This window comes from Heterodontus francisci, unplaced genomic scaffold, assembly GCF_036365525.1.
Source record: "Heterodontus francisci isolate sHetFra1 unplaced genomic scaffold, sHetFra1.hap1 HAP1_SCAFFOLD_1261, whole genome shotgun sequence".
NCBI classification, from domain to species: domain Eukaryota; kingdom Metazoa; phylum Chordata; class Chondrichthyes; order Heterodontiformes; family Heterodontidae; genus Heterodontus; species Heterodontus francisci.
Window position 1 is genome coordinate 55,461 of NW_027140838.1, and position 12,040 is coordinate 67,500.

Here is a 12,040-nt window from a genome sequence, read left to right on the forward strand (position 1 = left end):
CGGAGGCGGAGGCCTCTGATGACATGGAGGTCTCTGAGTCTCCGCGCCCAAGTGCGAAAAAGAGGAGAAGGCACCCCTCCACAGAAATAACACAGGGCCCTGAGGTGCAGGGCCCATCTGTTGGAGGGGAGCTGCCTCCTGTTTCTGGTCCTCAGGTGCCCCCTACCGCCACCACCAAGGCTGCAAAGTCCGGGCAGGTGCTCCCTATTCCTCAGGATGGAGGGGAGGGGATGGCCCCGGTACGTGAGGCCCCTCCTAAAGGAGTAAGTGGGGCCCTGCTTGTGGTGGGGGAGCCTGGGGAAACCGCCCATTCCGCCACTGCTACTGGGTCGGGTGTCCTGAATGAAGGGGAGGGCGAGGCCCCAGAGGGTCGGGCCTCCCAGCCGGAGTCCACCACCAACCAGGAGACACCCGACCCAGTTATAACTGAGAATGCTGCCCCATCTGCTGGGCCTGTGGGTGCTGGCGGAGCGGGAGATGGCCTCCTCTCGCCGCCTCCAGTCTCGGCTCCGGCTGGTTTCCCGGAGTCCGGAACTTCTGTCTCCCCTGGACCAGTCATTGGCCTGGGGATGGAGGTGGAGGGGGGTCCTGAACCGCTGGTGCCTACAGGCTCCAGTTTCACAATAGAACCCAGAGAGGACTCCTCCGCCATCGATCCTGGGGGTGGGATCGTGACGGAGGCGGGACCAGCTGGCGCGGCCGGGACGTCCGCCCCACAGTGTGTGGTGGATGTGTCGGCCGCTGGCGGTGACGACCCGGAGGAGGATGGGGATTCGGTGCGGGGCACGGAGGATGATCTTGATTCCATCGCCAGTGAGGTGGTGGAGTCCCTCGTGCCTCCCACCGAATCTCCTCTCATCCCCACGGCGGAACTCCGGGATTTCCTCGCGGCTTGCAGAGGTTGCCGCAATAAAGTTCAGCTGGCCCTCGACCGTTGGTCGAATCTGGCGCTGATCATCCAGTCCGTCCGTGCCGCCCTTAAGATAGTGGGCAAGACTCACATCTGCGTCTTCTGTCAGGAGTACGCGAAGGGGTCGACCAAGAGGCGGGAAGCCGAGATCGGGCGCCTTGAGAGGGAGGTGCTCGACTTGGAATCCCGCCTCGGTCATGCCGTCGTGGACCCGGCCCTGTGGCAGGCGTACAAAGAGAAGAAGGGCGCGCTGAGGAACCTGCAGCTCATAGGGTCCCGAGGCGCGTACGTGAGGTCGCGGATCCAGATCCTGGAAGATTTGGACCGCGCCTCTCCCTTCTTCTACTCGCTGGAAAAATGGCGGGGGGTCCGTAAGCAGCTCGTCGAGCTGCTGGCCGACGACGGATCCTCCATCACGGATCCGGAGGGAATGGGCCTCCTGGTCCGGACGTATTACAGTGCGTTGTTCTCTCCGGATCCGTCCAGCGAGGATGCGCGCAGAGTTTTGTGGGAGGACCTGCCGCAGGTCAGCCCGGAGGGCGCCGAAGGATTGGAGGCTCCGCTCATGTTGGCGGAGCTGACTGGCGCCCTCCACCAGCTCTCGAGGGGCAAATCCCCAGGGCTGGATGGGTTGACCGTGGAGTTCCTCAGGGCGTTCTGGGACGTCCTGGGGGACGATTACGCGCAGGTCCTGGGGGAAAGCCTGGCGACCGGGGAGATGCCCCTCTCGTGGCGCAGGGCGGTCATCGTCCTGCTGCCGAAGAGGGGCGATCTCCGCCTGCTTAAAAACTGGCGTCCGGTCTCCCTCCTCAGCACGGATTATAAGATCTTTGCCCGGGCTATGTCTACCCGCCTGGGCTCCGTGCTGGCCCACATGATCCACCCCGACCAGTCCTACACGGTCCCGGGCCGGTCCATCCAGGACAACATCCACCTGGTCCGGGACCTGATCCATCTTTCCCAGAGGACTGGTCAGTCGGTCGCCTTTCTCTCCCTCGATCAGGAGAAGGCGTTCGACAGGGTGGATCACGAATACCTTTTCGGGACTCTGCGCGCTTTCGGACTCGGGCCGCATTTCGTGGCCCGGGTCCGACTTTTATACGCCGCCGCAGAGTGTCTAGTCAAAGTTAACGGGTCCTTGACGGCGCCCCTTCGATTTGGGAGAGGAGTGCGTCAGGGGTGCCCCATGTCCGGCCAATTGTATACCATCTGCGTGGAGCCCTTCCTGTGCCTGCTTCGCAGGAGGTTGACGGGATTGGCTCTGCGCGAGCCGGCCATGCGGGTCGTCCTCTCGGCTTACGCCGACGACGTGCTCCTCGCAATCACAGATCCCGTTGACTTGCGGAGGATGCGCGACTGCCAGCAGACCTTTTCTGCCGCGTCCTCCGCGAGGATCAATTGGGAGAAATGTTCCGGACTCCTGGTTGGTCAGTGGCGGGTGGACTCCCTGCCGGAGGAGATGACACCTTTTGCGTGGAGCACCACGCACCTCCTCTATCTGGGAGTCCACCTTAGCCCCGCTGAGGAAGCCTGGCCGGCAAACTGGCAGGAGTTGGAGGCGAAAGTCACCGCTCGGCTGGGGCGCTGGACAGGACTGCTCCGAGTGCTTTCCTACAGGGGCCGAGCGTTGGTCATAAACCAACTGGTGGCCTCCATGTTGTGGTACCGGTTGGTCACTTTGGCCCCGCCCCCTGTATTTGCCACCAAGATCCAGAAGAAACTCGTCGATTTCTTCTGGGGCAAGAGGAAACACTGGGTCTCTGCCGCGGTCCTGAGTCTCCCGATCGAGGAGGGCGGTCAGTCGCTGGTGTGCGTCCGCACCCAGGCTGCGACTCTCCGCCTTCGGACCCTGCAGAAATACCTGTACGTCGAGCGTCCTCCCAGATGGTGTGCGCTGGCGACGTATTTTTTCCGCCAGTGTCACTGCCTTCAAGACGACACGCAGCTCCCGGTGGAGTCCGTTAGCCGCGCCTCTCTGAGGGAGTTGCCTGTCTTTTACCGGGATCTTTTCCGAGTCTGGAACATGGTCGCCTCCAGTCAGGGCGCTCCCCCGCCGGCGGAGGAGAGCGCCTCGGCTGTCCGGGCGGCCGACTCCGGGGACGGTCCGGCGGGCGGAGGAGTAGCCGAAACCCCCGGGACGCCCCTCACTGCGGGTGGCGAGGGGGCTCGGGAGTGCGGAGCGATCCCGGCCGAGCTGACCCCCGCTGGGCCGGAACTGCTCATCGGACCCAGGCCCCGAAACCCTCCTCGGGAGCCGGTCCCGCACAACCCGAGCCGCCTCTCGGAAATGCCCTCCGTGCCATTCCAATCAGCGCGGAAGGGTTTCCTGTACGGGCTGTTCCTGCACACTCTCCACTTCCTCGCCCTCGTCAGCCGGCCGGACACGCCCTGGCGGTCCGCGTTGCCATCTGGCGGCGAGGGGAAACCCCGATGGAGGTCTCTCTACGCGGGAGTCTTCCCCCTTTACATCGGGGACCTGGGGTGGAGGGTGCTGCACAGAGCAGTCCCGTGCAATAGGCTTTTAAGTAGGTTCACGGACTCCCAGGCCAGCTGTACTTTCTGCGGCCTGGACGAGTCCGTGTTCCACATTTATACGGAGTGTGCGAGGTTGCAGCCCCTACTTGAGTATCTGAAGGGGCTGCTCCTCAAATTCTGGCTGCACTTCAGTCCCACGCTCCTGATCTTTGGGCACCCGGTGCGGAGGGGCTTGGGCCGGGAGGAGGATCTCCTCGTCGGTCTGCTCCTGGGCCTGGCCAAGGTGGCAATTCACAGGTCCAGGTTGCGGGCCGTCGGGGGTTCCGTCCTCCCCGATTGCCTGCCCCTCTTCCGCGGTTACGTTCGCGCCCGGGTGTCCCTGGAAAAGGAGCATGCGGTGTCCGCCGGTACGCTTGAGGCCTTCCGCGACCGGTGGGCACCGCAGGGACTGGAGTGCATCGTCGACGCCGAGAATGGCATTTTAATTTGAGTTTTTTTGTTTATTTATCTGGTTAAAAAAAAAAAACTGGGATTGGCTGCTCTCTGATTTGGGAGCCTGAGTGCATCAACAAGGTGCAGCTGACTGTGGCTGTGTGTGGAGGCTGCAGGCTGTGTGACTGCTGCGAGAGGGAGACTCAAACTGAAACAAAAGTTTGTTCCAAATTTCAACAAAGGAAGGAAGTCGGAGAACTGGAAGAACTGGAAGCTCTTTTTGTGAGTTTGCTTGGTACTGAAAGTCTTTTTCATTGATTGTTGGGGGTGGGGAAAGAAGAGACCTGAAGACCTTGGGTGGGGCTGTATTGTTCAATAGGGAGCTCCTGTGTTTAACATCTTTGGATAGGGAGCTCCCTCCCCACCCCAACTATTAAGCCTGGGACAGCTGGAGCTGCCCAGGTGAAGAGACTTATTATCTGAACATCGAAGGAGGCGTGTGCCTGGGCAGCTTACAGCTGACCCAGGTGAAGACATCACCCCACCCTCCCAACTGGAAGACCAGCTACAAGACTTGTGCAATACTAACAAAGACTGATTCCTCTTGGCCTTCCTCTCCCTCAGCCTCTTCCCCTGTGCTACATCCTATAAGTGTTGCATTTTTGATTTATTGTATTTTCTCTTTTCTTTTTTTTTTGCTCTCAACAAAGTGCCTGTAACTCTTCCACCCCGTGACTTCTCAGTCCTCTCCGGTGGCGGGGCCCTCCTATGCTGCAGCAGCTGCGACAGCTGCTCCTGTGGCCCCGTCACCATTTAAAATCTTAACATCAAAGCATGGGGTGAAGCGTTACACCCATCCTAATATGACTATTGAGGCTTGTGTTAAGGCAATGGCCGTGGCTGTCGGCCCCTCGGCCATTGTTGCAGCCTCAAAGATGTATGGGAAGGCTGTGTTCTTCCTGAAGACCGAGCGGGCTGTGTCCCTCGCCCTAAGTACGGGGCTCACAGTGGGTGGGATTTTCCTGCCAGTGGACCCTCTGGGGGCCACTGCGCATCGGGTAACCTTGTCGAACGTCCCACCCTTCATTCCTGATGAGCTCCTCCTCCCCCGCCTGCACCATCTGGGGGAGGTGAGGTCGGGGATCACCCCAGTCCCGCTCGGTCTTCGGGAGCACAGCCTCCGACATGTCTACTCCTTCCGCCGCCAGCTATTCATGCAGCTGGCGCGGGAGGAGGTCTTGGAGGGCCACTTCGGTATAGAGTTTCAGGGGACGGCCTACCGCGTCTTCTGGACCTCGGATGGGGCGCGGTGCCACGTCTGCCAGGGGGTGGGGCATGTTCGTAAGAACTGCCCCAACCTCCCGGCCGCCAGCTCCACCTCGGCGGCCCAGAGTGGTTCCACAGCACCTCCTCCCACTCCCCCAACACATCCAACAGACACCGCTCAGTCGGTTCCGGAGGCTGTGGTTTTCACAGCCTCCGGCGGGGAGGGGAGTGCCCGTCCGAGTGGAAGGAAGACGCGGAGGAAAAAGAAACATCAAGAGGCACAGCCCCTGGACACATTAACACAAAAAGAAGGAGGGTGCGGAGGCCTCCAATGACATGGAGGTCTCTGAGCCTCTGCGCCCCAGTGCGAAAAGGAGGAGAAGGCACCCCTCCACAGAGGTAACGAGAGGCCCTGAGGCGCAGGGCCTATCTGTTGGAGGGGAGCTGTCTCCTGTTTCGGGTCCCCAGGTTCCCCCTACCGCCACCGCCAAGGCTGCAAAGTCCGGGCAGGAGCACTCTATTCCTCAGGATGGAGGGGAGGGGAAGGCCCCAGTACATGAGGCCCCTCCTAAAGGAGTAAGTGGGGCCCTGCTTGTGGTGGGGGAGCCTGGGGACGCCGCCCATTCCGCCACTGCTACTGGGTCAGGTGCCCGAAATGAAGGGGAGGGAGACGCCCCATAGTGTCAGCCCTCCCAGCCGGAGTCCACCACCAACCAGGAGACACCCGACCCGGTTATAACCGAGAATGCTGCACCATCTGCTGGGCCTGTGGGTGCTGGCGGAGCGGGAGATGGCCTCCTCTGTCCGACTCCGGTCTCGGCTCCAGCTGGATTTCCAGAGTCGGGAACTTCTGTCTCCCCTGGACCACTCATTGGCCTGGGGACGGAGGTGGAGGGGGGTCCTGAACTGCTGGCGCCCACAGGCTCCAGTTTCACAGTAGAACCCAGAGAGGACTCCTCCGCCATCGATCCTGTACACTGACTGGTGTCTCTCAGTCCCCTCTCTCTCAGGGTGATATCTGTTTACTGACTGGTGTCTCTCAGTCCCTCTCTCTCAGGGTGATATCTGTCCACTGACTGGTGTCTCTCAGTCCCCTCTCTCTCAGGGTGATATCTGTACACTGACTGGTGTCTCTCAGTCTCTCTCTCTCAGGGTGATATCTGTACACTGACTGGTGTCTCTCAGTCCCCTCTCTCTCAGGGTGATATCTGTACACTGACTGGTGTCTCTCAGTCCCCTCTCTCTCAGGGTGATATCTGTTTACTGACTGGTGTCTCTCAGTCCCTCTCTCTCAGGGTGATATCTGTCCACTGACTGGTGTCTCTCAGTCCCCTCTCTCTCAGAGAGATATCTGTACACTGACTGGTGTCTCTCAGTCCCTCTCTCTCAGGGTGATATCTGTACACTGACTGGTGTCTCTCAGTCCCCTCTCTCTCAGGGTGATATCTGTACACTGACTGGTGTCTCTCAGTCCCTCTCTCTCAGGGTGATATCTGTACACTGACTGGTGTCTCTCAGTCCCCTCTCTCTCAAGGTGATATCTGTACACTGACTGGTGTCTCTCAGTCCCTCTCTCTCAGGGTGATATCTGTACACTGACTGGTGTCTCTCAGTCCCCTCTCTCTCAAGGTGATATCTGTACACTGACTGGTGTCTCTCAGTTCCTCTCTCTCAGGGTGATATCTGTACACTGACTGGTGTCTCTCAGTCCCCTCTCTCTCAGGGTGATATCTGTACATTGACTGGTGTCTCTCAGTCCCTCTCTCTCAGGGTGATATCTGTACACTGACTGGTGTCTCTCAGTCTCTCTCTCTCAGGGTGATATCTGTACACTGACTGGTGTCTCTCAGTCCCCTCTCTCTCAGGGTGATATCTGTACACTGACTGGTGTCTCTCAGTCCCCTCTCTCTCAGGGTGATATCTGTACACTGACTGGTGTCTCTCAGTCCACTCTCTCTCCGGGTGATATCTGTACACTGACTGGTGTCTCTGAGTCTCTCTCTCTCAGGGTGATATCTGTACACTGACTGGTGTCTCTCAGTCCCTCTCTCTCAGGGTGATATCTGTACACTGACTGGTGTCTCTCAGTCTCTCTCTCTCAGGGTGATATCTGTACACTGACTGGTGTCTCTCAGTCTCTCTATCTCAGGGTGATATCTGTACACTGACTGGTGTCTCTCAGTCTCTCTCTCTCAGGGTGATATCTGTACACTGACTGGTGTCTCTCAGTCCCCTCTCTCTCAGGGTGATATCTGTACACTGACTGGTGTCTCTCAGTCCCCTCTCTCTCAGGGTGATATCTGTTTACTGACTGGTGTCTCTCAGTCCCTCTCTCTCAGGGTGATATCTGTCCACTGACTGGTGTCTCTCAGTCCCCTCTCTCTCAGAGAGATATCTGTACACTGACTGGTGTCTCTCAGTCCCTCTCTCTCAGGGTGATATCTGTACACTGACTGGTGTCTCTCAGTCCCCTCTCTCTCAGGGTGATATCTGTACACTGACTGGTGTCTCTCAGTCCCTCTCTCTCAGGGTGATATCTGTACACTGACTGGTGTCTCTCAGTCCCCTCTCTCTCAAGGTGATATCTGTACACTGACTGGTGTCTCTCAGTCCCTCTCTCTCAGGGTGATATCTGTACACTGACTGGTGTCTCTCAGTCCCCTCTCTCTCAAGGTGATATCTGTACACTGACTGGTGTCTCTCAGTTCCTCTCTCTCAGGGTGATATCTGTACACTGACTGGTGTCTCTCAGTCCCCTCTCTCTCAGGGTGATATCTGTACATTGACTGGTGTCTCTCAGTCCCTCTCTCTCAGGGTGATATCTGTACACTGACTGGTGTCTCTCAGTCTCTCTCTCTCAGGGTGATATCTGTACACTGACTGGTGTCTCTCAGTCCCCTCTCTCTCAGGGTGATATCTGTACACTGACTGGTGTCTCTCAGTCCCCTCTCTCTCAGGGTGATATCTGTACACTGACTGGTGTCTCTCAGTCCCCTCTGTCTCAGGGTGATATCTGTACACTGACTGGTGTCTCTCAGTCCCCTCTCTCTCCGGGTGATATCTGTACACTGACTGGTGTCTCTGAGTCTCTCTCTCTCAGGGTGATATCTGTACACTGACTGGTGTCTCTCAGTCCCTCTCTCTCAGGGTGATATCTGTACACTGACTGGTGTCTCTCAGTCTCTCTCTCTCAGGGTGATATCTGTACACTGACTGGTGTCTCTCAGTCTCTCTATCTCAGGGTGATATCTGTACACTGACTGGTGTCTCTCAGTCTCTCTATCTCAGGGTGATATCTGTACACTGACTGGTGTCTCTCAGTCCCCTCTCTCTCAGGGTGATATCTGTACACTGACTGGTGTCTCTCAGTCCCCTCTCTCAGGGTGATATCTGTACACTGACTGGTGTCTCTCAGTCCCTCTATCTCAGGGTGATATCTGTACACTGACTGGTGTCTCTCAGTCCCTCTCTCTCAGGGTGATATCTGTACACTGACTGGTGTCTCTCAGTCCCCTCTCTCTCAGGGTGATATCTGTACACTGACTGGTGTCTCTCAGTCTCTCTCTCTCAGGGTGATATCTGCACACTGACTGGTGTCTCTCAGTCCCTCTCTCTCAGGGTGATATCTGTACACTGACTGGTGTCTCTCAGTCCCTCTCTCTCAGGGTGATATCTGTACACTGACTGGTGTCTCTCAGTCCCTCCCTCTCTCAGGGTGATATCTGTACACTGACTGGTGTCTCTCAGTCCCCTCTCTCAGGGTGATATCTGTACACTGACTGGTGTCTCTCAGTCCCCTCTCTCTCAGGGTGATATCTGTACACTGACTGGTGTCTCTCAGTCCCCTCTCTCAGGGTGATATCTGTACACTGACTGGTGTCTCTCAGTCCCTCTATCTCAGGGTGATATCTGTACACTGACTGGTGTCTCTCAGTCCCTCTCTCTCAGGGTGATATCTGTACACTGACTGGTGTCTCTCAGTCCCTCTCTCTCAGGGTGATATCTGTACACTGACTGGTGTCTCTCAGTCCCTCTCTCTCAGGGTGATATCTGTACACTGACTGGTGTCTCTCAGTCCCTCTCTCTCAGGGTGATATCTGTACACTGACTGGTGTCTCTCAGTCTCTCTCTCTCAGGGTGATATCTGTACACTGACTGGTGTCTCTCAGTCTCTCTCTCTCAGGGTGATATCTGTACACTGACTGGTGTCTCTCAGTCCCTCTCTCTCAGGGTGATATCTGTACACTGACTGGTGTCTCTCAGTCCCCTCTCTCTCAGGGTGATATCTGTACACTGACTGGTGTCTCTCAGTCCCTCTCTCTCAGGGTGATATCTGTACACTGACTGGTGTCTCTCAGTCCCCTCTCTCTCAGGGTGATATCTGTACACTGACTGGTGTCTCTCAGTCCCTTCTCTCTCAGGGTGATATCTGTACACTGACTGGTGTCTCTCAGTCCCTCTCTCTCAGGGTGATATCTGTACACTGACTGGTGTCTCTCAGTCCCTCTCTGTCAGGATGATATCTGTACACTGACTGGTGTCTCTCAGTTGCCCCCGAGGACTGTTTCAGTGATTGACCAGACCTGTTGTGAAATAATTTGTCTTCAAGACTTTGTTTGATGGTTAAAGAGGTTTAATTTTGATTTTTCCGTGCTGTTTTATGACTCAGATTTGTTACAGAACTTCACGAAACTTCAGTGAACTTTCTGCCATCTCTCTCTCGTAATGTTCATCGAAAGCTTCATTCTGAGCGATGGTAAAATGATTTTTCCAGTCTCCAACCTCACCTGGGAAAGAGCGAGAGAGACAGAGTGAGAGAGAGACAGAGTGAGAGAGAGACAGAGTGAGAGAGAGACAGAGTGAGAGAGAGACAGAGTGAGAGAGAGACAGAGTGAGAGAGAGACAGAGACAAAGAGCGAGAGAGAGAGACAGAGAGAGCGAGAGAGAGAGACAGAGAGAGGCAGAGAGAGAGCGAGAGAGGCAGAGAGAGAGCGAGAGAGGCAGAGAGAGAGCGAGAGCGACAGAGAGACAGTGAGCGAGAGTGATAGAGAGTGTGTGAGAGAGACAGATAGAGACAGTGACAGAGAGAAAGAGAGACAATGTAAGTACAGTTAAAGAGGTAGATGCCTGTGGAACTAACCTCATCCCCTCCCTTCCCCTCGCCCTGTATCTAAGGAGCCTTGGTGCATTGCTGCAGTGCATCTTGTAGATGGTACACATTGCTGTCACTGTGTGTCGGTGGTGGAGGGAGTGAATGTTTGTGGATGGGGTGCCAATCAAGCGGGCTGCTTTGTCCTGGATGGTGTCGAGCTTCCTGAGTGTTGTTGGAGCTGCACCCATCCAGGCAAGTGGAGAGTATTCCATCACACTCCTGACTTGTGCCTTGTAGATGGTGGACAGGCTTTGGGGAGTCAGGAGGTGAGTTACTCACCTCAGGATTCCCAGCCTCTGACCTGCTCTTGTAGCCACGGTATTTATATGGCTGGTCCAGTTCAGTTTCTGGTCAATGGTGACCCCCAGGATGTTGATTGGGGGGGGTTCTGCGATGGTAATGCCATTGAATGTCAAGGGGAGATGGTTAGATTCTCTCTTGTTGGAGATGGTCATTGCCTGGTACTTGTGCGGCACGAATGCCCACCTCCCCTTTTCCCTGTAAATTTTCCCCCTTTCCAGTATTTCTCCGATTTCCCCCTTTTGAAAGTCACTATTGAATCTCCTTCCTCCTCCCTTTCAGGCGGCTTGTTACTCCACACCTCCCTGTATTAAACTGTATTTGCCCCCTGCCTGCCCATTCCACCAGTCTCTACACCCTCCTGAAATCAGGATAATTTAACACAGGCTAATCCCAGCCTACTGCAAAAGTCCTGGGACCTGGGCCCTTGGAGTCCCATGACCAGGCCCCAAAGGGGCAAAAGATCGGTGTCTCACCCACTGAGCCCCTCATTTGCACCCCATAGAGAGAGGAGTCTTTTGTCCCCGCTGTCTAGAGACACACTTCACCCTCCAACCCTCCCCTCCCCGCACCCCCCATAGGCTGCTGCGGGTGAGCGGTCAGTCCCCAGGCCTCTGACCCTTGACCCTTCGAACGTACCCTTGCGCATGAACCTGGAGATGGTCTGATCCATCACGGTCAGGGGGACGGTGCTGTAGTTGGCCATTGGGTTGTCCTTCATGGCACTGAAAGAGGACAGGTGAACAATCTTCTCAACGACATCCTCTTCCAGAACCTTCTCCATGAATTTGGCCACCTTCAGGATTTCCCGTCTGGGGTTCTAGGGTGAGAATGGCCAAGCGTTAGAGAACGGCGAATCTGTGTGGAGGTGGGGGGGGGGGGGGGGGGGCGGGCGGGCGGTGTGGAGACTGACCATTCAGGGTCAGGGGTCACTGAGAGGGAAATTGACTATCCAGTCTGAGGGTCAGGGGTCAGTGAGAGGGAGGAACTGACCATCCAGGGTAAGGGGTCAGTGTGAGAGGTATTGACTATCCAGTCCTTGGGGTCAGGGGACAGTGAGAGGGGGGAACTGACCATCCTGGGTCAGGAGTCAGTGAGAGGGGGGAACTGACCATCCAGTCCCTGGGTCAGGGGTCATGGAAACATCAAATGTAATCTGTTTGCCCATTCACATCTCGTCAACTCCCACCCTGTGCAAGATCCAACATTTCAACCTCTCTTTCTTTCTCTCTCTCTCTCTCTCTCTCTCTCTCTCTCTCTGAGCCTCTCTCACTCTCTCTTTCTCTGAGCCTCTCTCTCTCTCTCACTCTCTGTCTGAGCCTCTCCCCCTCTCTCTGAGCCTATCACTCTGTCTCTCTCTCTCTGAGACCCTCTCTCTCTCTCTCTCTATCTATCTCTGAGCCTCTCGCTCTCACTTTCTCTGAGCCTCTCTCTCTCTCTCTCTCTCTCTGAGCCTCTCCCCCTCTCTCTGAGCCTATCACTCTGTCTCTCTCTCTCTGAGACCC

General features: G+C 56.4%; 1 protein-coding gene across 4 annotated transcripts in view; it reads right to left on the bottom strand.

The window, feature by feature from the left end:
- Nucleotides 1-9,700: 9,700 nt before the first annotated feature.
- Nucleotides 9,701-12,040, bottom strand: part of LOC137361243 (sulfotransferase 1C2-like) — a 14,839-nt gene continuing 12,499 nt past the window's right edge. For all 4 annotated transcript variants that reach the window (XM_068026143.1, XM_068026145.1, XM_068026146.1 and 1 more), the window contains exons 7-8: nt 11,175-11,355; nt 9,701-9,870 (exon numbers count right to left, since the gene is read on the bottom strand). In XM_068026143.1, coding sequence (XP_067882244.1) covers nt 9,758-9,870; nt 11,175-11,355 — 294 coding nt within the window. In that variant the 3' untranslated portion in view covers nt 9,701-9,757. The remainder of the gene's footprint in view (nt 9,871-11,174; nt 11,356-12,040) is intronic.